Consider the following 21669-nt stretch of genomic DNA (forward strand, 5'->3'; position numbering starts at 1 on the left):
CATGGAAACAGCATATTGATCACGAGTGTACCAAGATTTCTAAAAATATTGAAATTTTATATAAATCTAGAGATTATCTAAGTAAAAGGAGCTTGACCCAACTCTATCACTCGTATATCCATAATTATATAAATTATGCAAATATTGCTTGGGGAAGTGCTGGAAAGAATAAGTTAAAACATCTTTTTCTCGTCAGAAACACGTATTATTAATTCGTATTATTAATTTTTCAGATCGTTTTACTCATTCAAAACCTTTATTTAACGAAATGAGAATACTTAATATTTATGAAGTAAATTTATATAATACTCTATGTTTTATATATATGTGGAAAAATAACTTATCTCCTGACGTTTTTAGATATATTTTTACTTTGAAGCCGGATAATAAGTATGCACTGAGAAATAATAATTTGTTAAATCAACTTTTATGTCGAACCAAGTTTTAATCAGCTTTGTATTAATTATCGTGCACCTAATCTTTGAAATAAAGTTATTTTGCAAAATTTTGATCTGCCTTCCTCATTTTCTGTTGTAAAAGCTAACCTTAAAAATCTATTTCTTTCTATGGAGAGCGTTTTTCTATATTACTAAGAGTGTTTTAGGTTAGCCTGCCTATTATTAAAACTGAGTTTACCCAAATATTTAGTTGCATTGAGATTGTACTGAAATTGATAATTATGGATTGATGTATAAATACTTATTATTTGAGCTCGTATTGCATATTGCTAGCAGGGCCGTAACAAGGGCGGGGCCAGCCGGGCCGCGGCCTGAGGCGCTAAAATTGGGAGGGCGCAAAATTCCCCAAATTAATTAATTTATTTTCACATTATGAAACTAATTTGCGTGGCGTCACTTTTATGTTGATAAGAAAATTAATTAAAATTGCGCCTCCTGACGAACTTTAAAATAAAAGCTCATTTACCAAACAGAAGAGCGCCCTTAAACACTAAAAAGTTGTATTTTCTGAACATTATTTTTTACAATGAATCGTGCAAAAAAATTATCTGGTGCTGAATTTAAGAACGACAATTAAAAACCAATAATTATTTATAATATAAACAAATGATTCATTAAGGATCATATAAATTAATTTAACGCACACATTAAAAATTATTCTAAAAAGAAAAAAAAAAAGACAAAAAGAACTTCGAATTTTAAAAAAAGAATGCCTAATTTAAGCGGCTTAAATAAAGAAACAAATGAAATGAAAGCTAAAGAAAGTAAAGTAAGCAAATAATAATAAAAATAAAGAGGGAGAAGAAAAGAAAAAAGAAAAAAGAAATAATAAAAGAGCGCAATTAAAAAATAAAATGTTGTATTTTCTTACAATGAGTTTATTTACATTAATTACATTATTTTTTACAATGAGTCGTGCAAAAAAATTAACTGGTGCGGAATTTAAGAAGAAAAGAAGAGACCGTCTTAAACGTGACGCAAAACTAAGAAATTGTTTCAAGAAGTGGTTGGTAACAAACTCTTCTGTGGAAAAACAAATTATTTCAGAGGATATTTGCAATAAAGTTGATAATGATTCAACAGCTGAAGTTGCTGCTACATCTTTAATTACTGACTTAAGTTCATATCATCCATTGAAATTAATTGAAGAGGAGGTTTTCATTAGCCAAAGTCAAGACGAATTTGGACCAAATGATTCAGAAGCACAAGAAGATAAAAATTCTCAGCTTTCCAAACCAATTGAAATGGGCAACAGTAAATTTCCTCCTGAAATCTCAGAAATTTCAGCAACCTCAGGAGAAAACTTTCAACACAGTGATCCAGCTACATGGCCTAAAATGACAGATAAAACAAGGTGCTTTTTGATTCAGCATGGGCCGGAGCAAGAAAGAAGAGAATTTTTCCCAAACACACTTTGTGACTTTGACAACAGAATGCGACACTTCAGCTCAAAATGGTATGAAAAAATTCATCCCAATTTGAAAAATTTGTTCGCTACTGGCTGCTGTACAGCAGCAAAATAGATTCTTTGTTTTGTTTTTGCTGTCTGCTATTTTCAACGACAAAAACCAACAATTTTTCAGAAATTTCAAAAGGATTTTGTGACTGGAAAAAACTATACCCAAGAATTCCAGAACACGAAAACAGTAATGAACACCAAAGATGCTATTCTGATTGGAAAAATCTGAAAAAAAATCTCAAGGAAGGAAAGACCTTGGATTCTGATCTGCAGAGAGTTATCAAAGGAGAGATGAAAAAGTGGAGAGATACCTTGAAAGTGATTGTTGATGCAATTTTGTTCTGTGCCAAGAACAATCTTGCCTTTCGGGGTTCAACAGAAGTAATTGGAGAGCAAAACAGTGGCATCTTTCTGAACTTAATTGAGCTGATAAGCCATTATTATCCTTCAGTGGCTGAACACGTTGCATCCGTTAAGGCAAAGAAAACCACAACATCCTACTTTTCTCCTCGAATGCAAAATGAGCTGATTGAATTACTTGGGCAGAAAGTTAGGAATGAAATTTTGTCAAATGTCAGAGAAGCTAAATACTACTCTGTTTTATTTGACTGCACTCCAGATGCCTCCCACAAAGAGCAGATGACCCAAATAATCAGGTATGTCCACATCACTGAGGAAACCTGTACAATTGAGGAAAGCTTTGTGGACTTCATTGAATCTCACGAAAAAACTGGAAAGGGCCTTGCAGCTGAAATCACCGAAAAACTGGAGAAGGATGGCCTGAGCATTTCTGATTGTCGGGGCCAAGCTTACGACAATGGAGCCAATATGTCTGGAAAATATAATGGCGTTCAAGCTCACATCCATTCTCTAAATGAGTTTGCAAGATTTGTTCCATGTGCAGCTCACACTTTAAACCTTTTTGGTGTCCATGCTGCTGAAGTTTCTCCACTCATGATTACATTCTTTGGAAAAGTTCAAGCCATCTTTAACTTTTTCTCAAGTTCTACCTTAAGATGGGAAAAACTGATGAAAACATTGACCATCTCACTAAAGGTAAATAGTGATACAAGATGGTCTGCCAAAAAAGAAGCAATCATCCCACCACACAGACAAATAAAAGAAGTTCTTCAAGTTTTGGAATCCATAATTCACACTCCCAAGACAAATGCTGTCTCAGTTTGCAGTGCAAAAGAGCTTATCATTCAAATTGATTTCAGTTTTCTGTGTTTGTTGGATTTTTGGTGTCAAATTCTTTCTTTAAGTGACCGGGAAAACAAACTGCTTCAGTCTAAATACATTTCAATTGACATTGCAGCAAAAAAAATGAAAGGACTGAAGGCTTCCATTCAGAATCTGAGAGATATTGGGGTGGACAACATTATCAAAGCTGCTGCAGAAACAGCTATTCAAATTGGAACTGAAGAAGACTTTCCTATGAAGAGAAAGCGCAAAGTGAAGCAGATGGCACTTTATGAAGCTGAAGATGACTTTTGCCGTTTGTCCCCAGAAACAGATTTCGGATCCCAGTGCAACCTTGTGTTTGACAGCATTCTCACACAAATTGAGTGGCGGTTTGAAGCTATGTCTGCAGTATCCTCAGATTTTGACTTCCTCAGTGGACATTCTCTCCCCAAAAGTTCAGTGGATGAACTTAAGACTAAAGCCAAAAATTTGTCTAAAATTTACAAGGCAGATTTAGATTCTTCAGATTTCCAGTCAGAAATGGCAAGCTTTAAATATCAAGCTGCTGCCATGATGGAAAACTTTGAAAAATCTAGCCCGATGGACATTTTGCAGCTCATTCATAAATACTCATTGACTGATGCTTATCCTAACTCGGCAATTGCTATTCGCATCTTCCTCACCTTACCAGTTACAGTTGCAACGTGTGAAAGAAGTTTCAGTAAACTTAAGATCATAAAAAACTATTTGAGATCAACAGGCCAAGAACGTTTGTCTTGTCTGGTTGTAGTTTCAATTGAACATGAAGTGGCCAACGCACTTGATTTTGATGATGTCATTAGTGACTTCGCCTCCAAAAAAGCCAGAAAAGTGACCTTGAACTGAAGTTTGTGAAACATTGGTGACAAATTGTTCTTTTAACTTGATGCGACAAATTTTGTGATCAATAATTAATTTTTTTTCATGTAAATATATATGTATATAATGTGTTTTTTGTATATTTTTTTGGGAGGGGGGCGCAATTTTATTTGCTTGCCCGAATCGCAAAGTTGGCCTGGTACGGCCCTGATTGCTAGTATGTAAAATTTGTCAAGTTTGTTTTATTTTTTATTTGGTATTTGAAAAAAAAATTTTATAACGGATTTTATAACACGGTTTTGTGGAAAAAAACAAGAAAAAAAACTTTGAAGTATATGTAAAGTATACATATATTCATAAATATGCATGTGTATACATATGCATATATGTGTGTTGTGTATGTATATGTGTATGTGTTTGCATTTTGTGTATGCGTATGCACACTTGTGTATATGTATGTATGTATGTATGTATGTATGTATGTATGTATGTATGTATGTATGTATGTATGTATGTATGTATGTATGTATGTATGTATGTATGTGTATATGCGTATAGTATGTTTGTGCGTGTATGTGTTCAAGTGTATATATGCTTGTGTGTATATATATATATGTGTGTGTGTATATATATATTTATATATATACATATATATATATATATATATATATATATATATATATATATATATATATATATATATATATATATATATATATATATATATATATATATATATATATATATATATATATATATATATATATATATATATATATATATATATATATATATATATATACATATATATATATATAAGTAAGGTTAGTATTGCGGTGTAAAATACAAATACTCTTGTTCGTATGACAGTGCTCAATATTATAAAATAAAATAATAGAGCAATTTATAAATACAGAAATGACACTGAACTTTCAAAGGAAGTATGGAGCTTGAAAGATCAAAACATTCAACCTATCTTAACGTGGAGAATAATTAAACGTTGCAGACCCTATATTCTTACAACAAAATCATGCCACCTCTGTCTCTATAAAAAATATGTATTTTTATCAAATAGGAGAGGAAATTTATTAAACAAAAAGACTGAAGTTGTATCTAAGTGTCGACATTCAATGAAATTTTTGCTCTCTTTATTCGACACAGGAGTCTAGTAAACATTAACGGATTCTTGTTTTGTTTTTATTCAGATTTGTTTATCACGTCTGAGTCCGTTCTACGGTATTTAATTTTAAGTTTTTTTGAACAGTTTTTTGACGTTTTTTGTTTGTATTCACGGCTGATGATTGCCTTAGGGCATTAAACTTTAAGTCCCGCTATTTTGTTGTTTTTATTCACTTAATTACATAAAGGATATATATATATATATATATATATATATATATATATATATATATATATATATATATATATATATATATATATATATATATATATATATATATATATATTATATATATATATATATATATATATATATATATATATATATATATATATATATATATATATGTATCATGGCCAACTATATTACACGATTACATGGCCGTCTATGTTACATTTTAGAGGCCGATTCTAAGAGGCCTATTTCAAAAAAAGATGGCTGCGCAACTATAGAGAAAACATATAGTTATATCTCATCTTGACTAAATAGATAGTATAAATATTATATTACGAGTAGAAATATTGTGAATAAAAAAGTATTCATGAAAAACGTTGTGCTTTCATACTAGCGATTTATGTATTTATGAACATATATATATATATATCTATGTATATTATATATATAAATATTTGTATCTAAAATATATATTTTTATAGATTTGTACATCACACATTTAAATTCACAACACTTGGAATTTACAAAAAAAAAAGGTTAATATTGGTGTTTTTTTTAATTATATTTTTTTATGTTATTATCTATTTATGTTTTTTTTTTTCTTTTTTTTTTTTGATATTATTTTTCTGTCTACTTTTAAAACTTTAATCAGCATCTTTTCGTACAGTGGCATTGATTATCTTCTGCTTATTGTTAAAAAAGACATTAATTATAATTTTAGAAGCAAATTTAAACCCCCATTCTTTGTGTAAATTGTAAGTAATGCAAACTGTTGGAAAGTATTTAAAAAAAACAAAGCTTAATACATCTTTAACATTAGCACCTTGTTTAGTTATTAAATTTGAAAGATTAACTATGACTGCAAAAACATCCACATGTGAAATCCTTAAGTGAAAGTGAAGGCACACTAAGACCATCTCGTGAAAGTATTTGCAGATATGAACAAATATTTATATTGCTTGCATCTGTAGCAAGCATAGACTTGCAATTGCTACATTTGCTTCTTTTTATTTATTTCTTTGCTATGTAACCAGTAATTGTTGTTGCAACTTCTTCTGTTTCACGTGATAGAGTTAATTCTGAAATCTCATTTGAGTTTAAACCTAATGTTATTCGTAATATATCATTAATTGGTTTATCATAATTGTTCTTTAAATCTTCATCCCAAAAATTTACATTCTCCTTACTTAAACATGACTATGCTAAAATACATGCTAAAATAATTACTGAATGTTGAACTTCTAGCAAACTTACTAGAAATCTCCCTCCACTCATCTGTCGAAATTGAGAAAATTTATACTCTATAGGGTCACTTTGAAGTCGTGAAGTAAGCACATTCAAATATCATTTGTCGATAAGCTCGTCTATAAGCATTGCTTGAGAACGCAGAGTTGTGATAAGAGCAGATGATGTTTGTTTTTATAAAGTAAAAAATGGAGATTTCTGCCAAAATTTAATCCAATCAGCTACTTGCCTGAAAAATGTGCTTTTACCATCATCAAAAATAATTGCATTACCAAGTTTATTAGGACTAAACTGTTGTTTTGAATTTGAAACAGTTGACCATTTTTGAAAAATACTTAAAAAACCAGAAATGTCATTTCGTTCTGCAAAATAACTTTTAAAACTTGGAGTTGTTGTTTCATCGAAAATCAACAGTGCAAGAGAAATATTTTGCTTTTTATTACCAGGGTGAAGACTTTGATATGTAATTTTTTGAGCTTTTTTTAAATTACCTTGAAGTTGTTCATCTTTAGAATGTAGAAGATGAAAATCTCCCCAAGTTATACTACCAGCTGGACAATTATAGACATCATCTTTTATATCATAAGTAAATGATGGAAAGACAAATTTTTTGCAGTGTAATAAATTATTTTGATATTTTTAACAATATGAACGCTATCATAAAATAAGTATATTTTAATATTTGGATTATCAGGATGATAAATAAATTTGACTGATTACCATATTTGGAATAAAGTAAACTAAATGAATTTACATTTGCTTGATGATTGTCAGTAACAACTCCGCGAAATTTAAAACCAAATAAAGAAAGAGAACTAATAGAATCTGATATTTGCTCTGAAAACCATTTACCACTAATGGTAACTTCGGGTACTGCTTTTGTAACATAAGGAATAAATTTTTTTTAAACTAACAATCATAAATGCAACAACTCCTTTGTACAGAGTACCATTGTCATCTGCACCCACATAGACACCACAACAGTATTTTGCCTGTTACTGAAGATAAAATTCATCTACAATTGGTATTATATCACCATGTATTGAACCCTTCTCACGAAGTGTTTTAATAGCCTTTATTGTATTAACTCCACCTTTTTTTATTTTATTTAATAAAGAAATTGAAGGTAATGGAAATGATTCAAGTAAAGTTTCATATGCTTGTATAGATGTATATATTAATAATAAAGCATGTCTGATTATATCTGCAGAATATTGTGGTTGACCCTTTGCTTGATAGTATATTCTACTATTTATTTCTTCAAGAAGAATATTTCTATTACAATAAGCTATGCTTTTTATGTAAGATACAAGATTTTCTAGCATACTCAAACTAGTTAACTTGCCATTAAGACCTTTAGTTAACCATGAAGGCAGTGGAGCATTATTTCCTTTGTATTGCAAAGCTTCACATAAACAATGATCAATTTTTATTGATTCAAGAACAGAAGGAAAATGCGTTAAAGGAACAAATATTAAATTGTAATAAATAACACAATTAAGATGTTTTTTAAATTGGAAACCTTCTAGTGAATGTTTACTGTTTAACTTGTTGCATTCAGTTATTTTATCATTTTTAGAAAAAAAAAAATGTTCATCTTCTTGATCAATACGATTTTTAGGTGGTCTTCTTAAAGCAATATGTTATGGTAGTGTGGAAGGCCGTTTTAAGCATTCGCTTGAGAAAATTTCAGGAATAGGGTTTAAATTTAACTTTCATTTTATACCTAGAATAATGTACTTTTCATTAAAATGCTTTTCACATAAGACAGAATTTGTTGAAGGCGCCCAATCACTACGATTTACAAAACGAACCCAATAATTTAGCAACTGTTGATTTTTCAACGGAAAATGAAAAGAAGCAACTTTTATATCTTCCAAAGAACTGTTGTATCCAGTTTTACAACCATATGCAACACATTTGTTAACCATAATATTCAGTTTTGCTAATAATAATAGTCTAAAGTAGCATATATATATATATATATATAAAAATATATATATATATATTTAATATTTTTTTAAATATTGCACTGTCATTGTTTTATTGCGTAAATAGGCCTTTTAGAATCAGCCTCTAAAATGTAACATACACGGCTGTGTAATATAGTAGGCCATGTATGTATGTATATATCTATCTATCTATCTATCTATCTATCTATCTATCTATATATATATATATATATATACATATATATATATATATATATATATATATATATATATATATATATATATATATATATATATATATATATATATATATATATGTGTGTGTGTGTGTGTGTGTGTGTGTGTGTGTATCTGTGTATGTGTGTATTTATATATGCATGCTTGCATATAAATTGGTTCAGCTTACTTTCCAAAAGTCGTGCATTCTACTAAAGTCGTTACAAAAAGTACAGACAAAAACCATTTATGAGACACGTATACTCTGGAGTATGAATAATTCTAATTTTAGCTATTTGTCTCGTAAATTATATATAACCTTATGCATAATGGTTTTCCTATAATGAACTAAATGTTTTAAATATTATTGAAATCGAATACTATATAAAATATTAAAGTATATTATTTTCAAAAAATGGATTATGATATTTTAAATAACCAATATATAAATAACGAAGCTCACAATAAAAAAAGCAAAAAAAAAAAAAAAAAAAACTCTGTTTGGGAAAGCTATTTGATTGATTGCAACAATCAGCGTAAATTTCGTAAACCTTCTAAACCAAGAAAATTTATCAGCTCTACCAGTTTAACGAAGGATGACTGATAAAACTGGTTGATATATGACAAAAAAACAACAAAAAAACAACAACAGAAAACATCAAAGCTCTATATTAAACCACCAAAATCATTTCAGTCAGCTTGAGCGGTTTCTCGGTGACAAGAAATCATGGTCTTTTACGAATTTCCCGTTTCTTGATTCTGCTATCTTTCTTTATTTTCTTACAATATTTTTATTTGTATTTAACTTAAATTAACGTAAGATAATTTTTTTTTTAATTTATATTTTTTAGTTTTACTTTTTATTTTACTTATATTTGTATAAAGATTGTAATAAAGAGAAAAATAAATAAATATTTCGGTCTAAATGTAGTGGCTCTTTAAACCATATCAATTTGGATTCGTTGTTTTTTTATTAAAAACTTTAGGGGTGCATATGTCTGGAGCAAAATTGTCTCGTTTAACTCTCCTTTCCATCGGAGCGGCCCCAGGTAAGACCTGTACCATTAACTATATATAAAAAAGTGCTTAATCAGTTCAAGAAAATTGGATGAATTGCATTTACCGTCTAAATATCAATAAAACTGAATTTAAAATTTTTCACCCTCCAAAAAAAAAGATTGATATCGATAATGTGAAAATTAGAATTAATGGTAAAGGACTTTTCCCATCTAAATATATAAAATACCTCGGGGTATTTCTTGACAAAAACCTATCATGGTCCTATCAACAAATTCAATTAAATAAAAATCTCTCATGTGCCAATAGTATGTTGTTATTAATTCGACACTAAGTTCCCCAACATATTCTAATATCAATTTACATCTAAGTTATTGTTGCTGAAAACACTCAAAGATTCCTTAACGTTAGTTAAAAAAGTTTTTTTGTTTTTTTATTCTGTAGAGCACCAGCTTTGCTGAAACTTTTTTTATGTCAAAACTGGATTCTTATAAAATTGTTGTTACCTGTATTACAATTTATGATAATCTGTAAATATTATTACAAATTCAATTATTGTCTAAAGAAGTATTCAAAAGTTCAAAAAAATAAATCTAAAACTTGGTTTCTACAATAACTGTAAAAATATCGCATCAAAAATATCAAATCAAAGACCTGTGTGCAAAAAAGATCTAACTCCAATAGACTCTAATTCGATTGCGCAACTATTTTCTTATCATCAAAACAAGGCCAGTAAGGACAAAAATCTAAACAAATAATGACAAATTACTAATTTTTCTGCTTATCTATTAAAAAAAAAAAAAACTTTGAATTTTTGGTAAAACAATTTACAGAAGACAATAAAAAATTCACAAAAGTCAAAGACATGTTAAATCATAATAAAATTGTTGAAACTGGATTATAAAATTACCAATGCATTCCTTGTTTTGGTGCAAGTCCAGATGGACTTGTAAATCAATTTTAGGAATATATATATATATATATATATATATATATATATATATATATATATATATATATATATATATATATATATATATATATGTATATATATATATGTATATATATATATATATATATATATATATATATATATATATATATACATATAATTGTATATATATATATATATATATATATATATATATATATATATATATATATATATATATATATATATATAGATAATTATACATACATATATATATATATATATATATATATATATATATATATATATATAACATATGTATATATATTAGAGATGGGAAACGAACCGAACGAACCGAACTAGAACCTTATCTACGACAGAACCGAACCGAACCCGAACTTTAGTTGTTACTAAACCGAAACGAACCCGAACTTTAAAACTGTTGTGAACGAACCGAATTAAACCAACTGTTCTTGCCCTAACCAAGCTAAATAGAGGCTTGAAAAAGTGAAAATTTTGCAATTCGCACATCACTACAATACATAACATGCTACATTACCTAATGTGCAACATACATAACATAATTATTACCTAATGTATAACATACCACGAGTTTAGAATTATTTTGTTCTATCTCTCATATTAAGTGTTGGAAGAAAATGAGTTAGTAATTTTAGTAATTAATAATTACTTTTAAAATATATTTTAATTTTTAAATTTCTTCTAAATAATTTGTTTAAATCAAAATTATTTAAAGCATAAGTTATTATTTCTTTAAAAACTAGCTAAAATTTTAAGTAATTTTTACTTTTAGAAAAAAATGAAAAATTTTCTCTCAACGTTTAAAATGGGAAATAGAACAAAATAATTCTATCCTCGCGATAAGTCTACAATTCATAACATTACCAACCAAAATGGAAATGTTGTTTCTAAACATTTGCAATATTGAGGTGTTGTTAATGTTCTGAGTTTTTATTCATATCTTAGTAATTAATGATTGCAATAATTACATAATATTGTAGTAATAATGAGTAACAGTAAATTAACTCGTAAATGGACTAAAAAAGTGTTGGAGAAATTGATAACAGACGGAGCGGCTCGCTTAGTACCTGCATCATGGACAAAGAGTGAATGCTGGACACGCTTCCGTTGCGTTGAAGTTGGGGATGAGGTTTGTAGCTATACTTACTGCATATAAAATTATTTAGCTTTATAAATATTTCAATAAATCAATAATCACCTGCATCTCTCAGGCATTGCACATTGCACACAATGCCAAACTGAGCAGCATTCAGGTTTGATAATTAATTGAATATCAAATGCTAAATAGAGTCAATTGACCTTAGTTATAATACACTTTATTTGATTTTTGTATAACTGTGAGTAATCATGTTATGATCAACAGGTTGTCAAGGAGTTTGCCGTTTGTAAGCAGTGTGGATTATGGTTGTCAGTGCCAATTGGTCATACTACAACTTTACAAAGACATAATACATCACACATCAATAAGATCAGTTCAGAACCTGGACAATTAAAAATGACAAGCTTTTTACCTAAAAAGACAGAGGTTAATAAATATAGTTTGCGGATCTTGCTTTTTCCTATTTACTGTTTTAACTTTTCACTTGCTACCATTGATAGCAAAATATATTTGTTACAAGTTGTTAGCAATATTTTAGAAATACTATGTTTTTTGCAGTACAAAAAAAAAAGGCCATTATGTATTGCTATGTGTTTAATGTCTATTGTTTATTGCTTTATACTTTACAGGTTCCTTAACACATTTGTTTCTTATATTTGTTACAAGTTGTTAGCAATATTTTAGAAATACAATGTTTTTTGTAGTACAAAAAAAAAGGCCATTATGTATTGCTATGTGTTTAATGTCTATTGTTTATTGCTTTATACTTTACAGGTTCCTAAACACATTTGTGAATATGCTCAATGTGCAGCCCTTAACATGATTGCAAAAGACATTCAGCCATTCTCGTGTGTTCAGGATGATGGGTTCCGTCACTTTTCTCAAACAATGATTGATATTGGATCGAAGTATGGATCAGTGAAACTTGAGGATATTATGTGTGATCGAACAACGCTGTCTAAGACACTACTACCAAAGTTCTACAACGAATGTGTTCGAAAGCTGAAAGACGAACTTGCTGGGGTTACTCATATCGCAATAACAACTGATCACTGGACCGATGACATTCTAAAATACTCTTATCAAACTTTTACAGCACATTACATTAACAGCAGTTATTGCCTTATAAGTAAGTGTTTGAGTTTAGTGAGTCTAAGACTGGCATTGCCGTAAAAGCAAAGACAACTGAAATACTTAAAAAACTTTTCCCTCAGACTATAAAAAGTGACAATTTGGTATTTGTGACTAATAATGGGAGTAATATGAAGTCGGCTTATCAAAACGATGTTAGACTTAGTTGCGCAGGTCATAATCTTAATTTAGCTGTTGAAAAAGCTTTGAAATCCCCTGCTAATTTAGTTCATGAGATGATCAAGACTTCAAAAGAAATGGTGGGCTACTTTAAACATAGTGGGAAAAACCAGGAACTAAATCACACTCTCAAACAGGATGTTGCGACTCGTTGGAACAGTCAATTTTTTCTTTTGCAATCACTGTCATGCCAGTTAGATCATGTCAAGTCAATTCTTGCTGATTCAAAGCAGTTTGATAAACTTGAGCAACTGAACAACGTTAAATAAAAAATTGTTGCATGACGTCGTAGAATTTTTGCATCTCTTTCACAAGGCTACTGTACAATTGTCACATGACAATGTGCCGACGTCCCCTGATGTATGGCCAATGCTTTTTTATCTTCGATCAGTCTGTAAGATCAATGGTTCAGACAGCGACAGTATGCGTGATTTGAAGGCAGTTTTTCTGTCCAGTTTGAATGAAAAGTATGTTATTCATCCTTTGCACAAGCTATCAACACTTATTGTTCCTTCTTACAAATACTTGTCTTTTGTCAACACAGACGATCGCAATTTTGTTTATTCAGAAATGCGTAGTATGGTGGACAAAATTATTTCTTCTTCACCAAATCAGGTGATACGAAAGGACTCAGGCAATACAGATATAGACAGCTTTAGTGAATGCAGTCATTCAGATCAGCTGCCTCCTGCAAAGAAGAATAAAGCTGATCTTGAATCGTATGATTTTCTGGCAGACTTAAAAACAGTTGCCACTCCATTGTCTAACGCCGACAGTAATGACACAAGACATGAACTTGACAAATACTTGGCACTGCCCGTGACAGCGTGTGATGCATTGCAATTCTGGAAAGACAATGACCGTGAACATAAGCTTCCGACGATGGCATTGATTGGTAGAAAGTTGTTGGCTATTCCTGCTACAAGTACTGCCAGTGAAAGAGTGTTTTCAGTGTGTGGGGTGACGATGAGTGAGCGCAGGGCTCGCCTAAACCCAGAAACATTGGAAATGCTGATATTTCTCAAATACAACATGCAGCCCTGATTACTAGACTGACAGTAGGCTACTTAGGCTACCGTTATCTGTGTTCAGAAAGTTACTGCTTTAATGTTTTGTGCACTTTAACTGCAGCTATTAGCAACTGCATTGTTTTTTGAACTTTTGAAGTTGCAGTATAAAAGCATTGCAAATTATTATTATTCAAGTTATTTGCAATGCTTTAACTACTTAATATTACTTTAATTTATTTGTGTTTTATCATTGTGGATGTAAAGCATTGTAACTAATAAAAAAACAGTTGTGTTGATACCGAACCGAACCCGAACTGTGCTTAAGACCGAACTAAACGGAACTCGAACATTAGATATAACCGAACCGAACCGGACCCGAACTTTAAAAAAAGGGTTCCATTCCCATCTCTAATATATATATATATATATATATATATATATATATATATATATATATATATATATATATATATATATATATATATATATATATATATTTTAATTTGCCGGGAAAATATTTCTTAAGAAGAATCACTCATTTGGCTATTATGCACAAGTCCAAAAAGCAACGAGTTTATTTGGACTAAATCAATGTTTGTTTATGAAATAACTTATAGTGGAATTATTGTAAACATTAACTTTGATAAATTTGATTTTTTAAATGTTGTAGATAAGTTGGAGTATTTTACAAAAAAATGTATTTTATCTCAATAAAAAAAGAGTACATTTCATGTATTTTTACAGTTTTATAAGAGGATCTATAAATTAAAAATGGCCCATTCTACATGAATTTGTAAAGCTGCTATTGTTTGACTTTCTATAACTTCTTTGCGTAATAGTTGATTTCTTCCATTACGTGTTATGCCAAAAGGCTTAAGCAAATCAGGTATTAAAAAACCTTTATCAGCCATTACATAATATTCACTCTTCTATAGCTCTCTTTTCAAAAGTCCTTATTGCTTAACTATTTCAATATCAGAAATAGAACCAACAAGTAGTTCACTAACAAAATGTTACTTTACCAAAAAAAGCAATTCCAACTAATCCTTTAAAGATAAAATGGTGCTTAAAGTGGGAAAAGAAACTGCTTTGAACTGTAAGGATTGAATTTCTTTGGCAAACCAATTCAAAACAGTCAATAATAACTTTTGTTTTAGGATAAGTCTATTTGAAACATTACGACAAATTAAGTTTTTGGTAAAATAAATTAGACCAAAATAGTATTGCACCAAGTTTAAGGTATATCAAATTTAACCATATAAAAAGATCTTGACACAATAAATTTTGGTGTCTTTAACAAGGAAGTAAAATTTAAATAAAAAAAGTCTAAGCCATGTTAATAACAAGAATATTTGGTCAATCGATAGTTGGTCAATCATGTTTCACCTATAACCAGATATGTGATATATGAAGGATATGTAATCAATTCTTTGGGTAACTTTTCTTCAGAATGATGTTCAGGATGATAATACTTCATACTTTCACGTTCATTTCTAGGATTTAAATATTCAAATAAAATGCGAAAAATTTCTTTTCTCATGCCAGTCAGCGAGTTAAAACATTTATTATCTTTTGTGTAACTAAAAATATTATTTTTCAATTGGTCGTTGACTATTTTTAAACTTTTATATTCTTCAGGCAAGTTCTTTTAGTTTTCATAAACTAATACTAATCTTTTTTAAACAATTGTTTTTTTCGGATGGCAGCAGCTTACGGTTTTCACAATTTTAACTATTTTTAAAATCCAGTATGTATAAAGTTTTTTATCGCTTAACTTAGTCGTGAACTCTGACTATTTTGACTTTTTACATGGAGATTTTCAAGGTAATTTTTCTTGTGTTGTCTTAAATGAACACGAGCTTCAAACTTCAGTTCTTTTTTTTAAGATTTTTTACTGCAATTAGTTTTTATCTCCTAAAGCCTAAAGTGAAACTCCCACACTTTAGTGTGTTTCATTATTTCAAAATTATCAGCACCTTCTTTACATCTATATTCACATATTTTGTTGCAAAAAGCTTCGTGAACATCGAGTTTTTTCTCTTGGTTCGCAAAGAAAACAGACCGATATTAGTTTTTTTTATATTGTTATTATAAAATTAATTTCTATACAATGAAATACAGTAATACTCTTCCACTTTTTTTCAATATTAGTCTGATAATGCTAGAGTTAAAATAAGACATTTTTATTTAGTACGAATATAGTTTGTTTACAATTTTGTCCTTATTGGCCTCTTTTTGAAGCTGAGAAATCAGTTGCGCAATCGAATTAGTTAAATATCTATTTTGGTCGATTTTTAAATTTAAATGGAGTAATACTAATTATAAAATGCTCTTACAGCTGATGCAAAAATAACTACGATTAAAGCTTTGTGCCAATTAATTAACGATTTTACTAAATGATACTCATTCCCTACATTCAAAGTTAATCTGTTTTTCATTCTCCAGAACAATTAGTAAAAATGAAGTTACATTGTTTTTTGCACCGAGGTCTTTAATTGTACAATCGTCTGCAACAATTGGAAACCAAGTTTTATTTTTTATAAAGACATTTTTAAATTTGCAATTTTTAAAATTAATCTGTATTGTTTGAAAAAATGCAACAATGAAAAATTTTGCAATGAATAGCTAAAACCCGAATAAGAGATCAACAGTCACGCTTCACTGAGTTAAACGCGGTAACTTAGTAACAGTAATCGCGGTAAGTCTTAAAAATGAGTTTTAAACAATTTACAGTCAAGATTTAAATGTCTTGCGCAGTGTTTGAAGATGCTGATTCATCTTTTGGTGAGAGTATTCCCATACCTCATAAAAATCAGGTAAATCATTGCCGGCGTCAGCCAATTAAAGGTAACCAGAGTAGCGTGCTTCAAATAAAAAGCGGAAGCTCGTTTCAAAATGAAAAAAGAAATAAAAAGCAAACTTCTAGCGAAGCTCAATGCGACAACTTTTTCGAACGCTTTTCAAAAGAAACTTCACGAACGATTGAAAGAAAGGGTTCAATTTCTTGTACGACTAAAGATTTAGACCTCAGCAAATGCGAAATTGAATTATTGAGACGAAAGAAAAAAGAAAATAAACATGACGAAATCGAGAGCAATAATGAAAAATTGCATTTAAAACAAAATTGTTCTGTAAACAAAAAAGTTGGAAAAGTTACCCAAAAATTTGGAGACGAGTTTGGAAAACTTGAAAAAGATATTGGAATAAAATCTATTATTAATAAAGAAACTTTAAATACTCTTGAGATTAGTTCGCCGGTTACCGATAACCTTTATTCTAAAAAATTCAAAGACAAAAAACAAGAAGCAAATTACTTAACACCAACTTTACCGGTGCCATTTTTAAATATAAGCGAGGATAACTTATCAAATAGTTTAAATCAATTACCTATTGGAAATAAAAATCAATTACCTAGTGTAGATAAAAAAGAAAAAAATAGTAAAATTTCAAAAAAAGAGTTAACAACAGAACATGCGGTTATTGGAAATGAAATATCTAAGAAAGAAACAAAGCATAAAACAATAAATCTTAAAACCGAACAATCGTCTTATGTAATTTCCCAAAACAGGTTTAACAAATACTCCACAGAAACGGATTCATTAGTAAGTCAAGTTACACCTGTTAACCAAGATAACCCATTTCCTAATCCTCTGGAGAATAAAGCAAAAATAAAGAAAGAACCACAAAACAAAATTCAGTTTCGAGAAAAAAAAGTCACTGATTTTACATCTGAGCTAAACAAGTCTTCGAATAAAAATAACGCCGAAAGTCAAAGTGAAATACTAAGATTGCAGCAAAAAATGAGTAAACTTCAAAATAAAATTGTCTCGATGCAAAAGAAAGTTATTAGACTGCAAGGAAGCCTAAAGCAACAATAAAAAACAACAGTATTAACCAATGTGTGTTAATATATATATATATATATATATATATATATATATATATATATATATATATATATATATATATATATATATATATATATATATATATATATATATAAACATATATATATATATATATATATATATATATATATATATATATATATATATATATACATATATACACAGTAGAATCTCTCTAATTCGAATTTTATGGAAAAAAATAAAAGTTCGAATTAGACAGGTTTTCGAATTATAGAAAGTTGATTTTTCTTAAACGCATTTCACGGTGACTTTGCATTTAACCCAATTATGGAGGTTTTCAAATTGAGGAGATTCGAATTAGAGAGATTGTACTGTATATATATATATATATATATATATATATATATGTATATATATATATATATATATATATATATATATATATATATATATATATATATATATATATATATATATATATATATATATATATATATATATATATATATATATATATATATATATATATATGTATGTATAAACAAATTTGTAGAACTCTTTTTTTTTTTTTTTTTGTTAAAAAATATCGTTTTGTTTTCATTAAAAACTGTTTTTTATTAATATTAGAGAACTGTTGAAAATTTAAGGATTTTGTGGGGGTCTAAAATAGTTAATAACATGTGGTAAAAATTTTTTTTTATATTACACAAATAATAGAATGGAGAAAAAAATTAATTTGGGTGGTTTTAAAATTTTTTTGCATATTGGACACCCCTTATACTATTTATAGTGCTACATTTTTTTTTGTCAAAAGACTAAAATGTATAAATTTTTTAAATTTTGTACTAAAATTTACTATAGGAATTTTACGTATCAGTTTAATATAGGTGTGTAGGGGTTTAATACTTTCAAAGTTAGAAATTTAACAGAGGTTTTCCTTTTTTAAAGTTGCAAATAATTTGTACTCTTTATGTGACCAGTCTGATATTGTAGTGCAATTTAGATAAGTTTGACAATAGTTCTTTTGAATTTTCTCCTCTGAATCTTATTTCAAGCAACAAGTTTGGAGCTACCAAGGCATGAGAGCTTAAACCATATGAGTCATCTTCTGTAAAAGTAAAGAAGCCACATGGCATAGCATTTGATAAAGGCTGGTTTCGAAAAAATAATTTTTCTGTGGCGACATTGTGGCGACATTGACAGAAATTTTTAAAACTTTTAAATTTCTTTTTACCATATGCGCCAAACAATGCTGGATGTCGACTGCCAGTTATTTAGTTTTTTTTATGTTTAGCCATGAATCTGTGTTTGGCTCAAAAAATTTTATAATTTAATAAGAGATTTTATAGGATCAGTAGGGTAAATATTTTAAAAGTTAATGTTGTTGAATACTATTGCATATAAACTGTGAAGTTAGAAAATTGTTTTTATCGTTTGTAGATATATTGTTATTATTTATATTTGTTTTAGGAACAGTATTTTCTTTAGTAGATTTTGTAGAGAAGGTTTTTTATTTTTTTAAGTACTTTTTAAATAAAAATAATTATCTAAATTATTTTTAGAAATAGCATAAATTTTTCTTTCCATTACACAGTTAATATTATACTTTATTGTGGTTAACTTTTTAAGTTTAGGAGAAACAAGATCAGCATTGTAAGTTTGGTTTTCATTGACATAACCATGATCTACCAAGCAACAAACAGCCATTTTTGTAAAGCAATAGTAGAGGTGGTCAAGTAATGACAAAGATTTTACACTTAACTTTTATAAAACTTTGTAACAATGTGACTCAAAAGAAACTTTTAGACTTTATATTGCTCTTCATTTTTAGAATATCTCTTATGAATTTTTAGAATATCTCTTATGAATTTTTAGAATATCTCTTATGAATTTTTAGAATATCTCTTATGAATTTTTAGAATATCTCTTATGAATTTTTAGAATATCTCTTATGAATTTTTAGAATATCTCTTATGAATTTTTAGAATATCTCTTATGAATTTTTAGAATATCTCTTATGAATTTTTAGAATATCTCTTATGAATTTTTAGAATATCTCTTATGAATTTTTAGAATATCTCTTATGAATTTTTAGAATATCTCTTATGAATTTTTAGAATATCTCTTATGAATTTTTAGAATATCTCTTATGAATTTTTAGAATATCTCTTATGAATTTTTAGAATATCTCTTATGAATTTTCTGGACCTGTTACAACAATTGTTTTCTTGTGCAAATTTTTATCTATTTTTTTACAAGCGAGACGTGCTGAAGTAAGTTTAATATGGCAATAAAGAATTATATGAACTGATCCTTTTTTACTGAAGTTTCATATGAACTGATCCTTTTTATTGAAGTTGTTATGAACGCGATAGAAATAAAAAAAATTTTCTATAGTTTTATGAAAGTGTTTTAGAAATAACAATAATACAAGAACATGGCAACTTAGTCCAACAGGACATTTACCATAGGATTTCTGTGGAATGTTATTTTTAAATAACGTATATGGATTTATTTTTAAATAACATTACAGCAGGATGAATTTGTTTCCCGTGAGATTTTTTAAAAGTCCTCTTACAAAACAACTAAAATCTAAACAACTAAAAAGGTGAACTAAAACCCATTAAAGCTTTAACACTCACAATTTTTCTGTTCGTCAAAATAGAATATCTTTTTTTTTGTTGTTCGAAACTGCTTTCTCTTTTATTTAAAACATACCTTTTAAATAAAGATGGAGATATAAAAGGGTAAAACGCATTGTCACTAGCCCAAGATGCAATTAAAACGAAGTGTACGAATTCAAAACGTCTTTCTGCTTTTCTTTTTACTTTTTGAGTTAGGAAAGGACACAGTTTAAACTTATTTATTCTGATACGTAACTCATGTAAAGTGCCACATGTAGATAAGCCATGGTCAGTTAGCCATCTTATAGAATCTTTTTTTTTATTCGAAGTATCATCCTTTGTTTTTTTATGAAAAAAGGTAGAGTTTAGACGGTATTTTATTCTAACGGCTTGATTCATTTGGTAATCAATATAAAGTAGAATTCATTTGGTTATCAATTAAAAGTAAGCCTCGTTTTCAAAATCGAAACGATTGCCGTAATTATAGATCACTTTATCTCAGTTGTTATATATTGGTTAGCAATATAAAGTAGAAGTTTAAAGCACGCCTCGTTTTCTAAATCAAAGCGGTTGCCGTAATTATAGTTTGCGTACTTTTAACTTCTAAAACAGAAGTTGTATCATTATATTAGCAATATAGAGTAGACGACAAAGGTATAACTCGCACTTAGGGCCCTGCGAATCCGAAATTTTGATTTCGAATCGAATCTCGAATCGAATTTAATGCAAAGACGAATTTCGAATCGAAACTCGAATCCGAATCTTGATTTAAAAACAAATTCTTTCACAAAACATGTATTTATTTAAATTCCAACAAAATGAATTGTTATGCCAGTCAGGCCTATACTAACAAAAAAACTAAGTCCTTGTTTGCTCTTGCCAGATTAGTTTTTAACAATTGGCAGAAGTGAGTGACAGTCTTTTATTGCAAAGGATTTGACAACCAACTGAGTTAACTCGTTCACTAGCATAATTGGATGATTGAATTGACAAATAATTTCTAGCAGTCTTTCCTAGCAAAGGCATCTTTTCTTCATGC

General features: G+C 28.7%; 1 protein-coding gene across 1 annotated transcript; it reads left to right on the forward strand.

Annotated features, from left to right (window-relative positions):
• The first annotated feature begins 1366 nt into the window (after positions 1–1366).
• LOC136090841 (zinc finger MYM-type protein 1-like) lies at positions 1367–3987 on the forward strand. The gene is made up of 2 exons (XM_065817818.1): positions 1367–1812; positions 2085–3987. The coding sequence occupies exons 1-2, from the start codon at positions 1367–1369 to the stop codon at positions 3985–3987; spliced, it is 2349 nt and encodes a 782-aa protein (XP_065673890.1).
• Positions 3988–21669: the final 17682 nt, after the last annotated feature.

The sequence above is a fragment of the Hydra vulgaris genome, chromosome 14 (genome assembly GCF_038396675.1).
Source record: "Hydra vulgaris chromosome 14, alternate assembly HydraT2T_AEP".
Taxonomy (NCBI): Eukaryota; Metazoa; Cnidaria; class Hydrozoa; order Anthoathecata; family Hydridae; genus Hydra; species Hydra vulgaris.

Coding starts and splice junctions, on each gene's coding strand:
- LOC136090841 (XM_065817818.1), top strand. CDS start 1,367: ATGAGTCGTGCAAAAAAATTAACTGGTGCGGAATTTAAGAAGAAAAGA. Junction 1,813..2,084: donor AAAATGACAGATAAAACAAG/GTGCTTTTTGAT, acceptor ACTATACCCAAG/AATTCCAGAACACGAAAACA.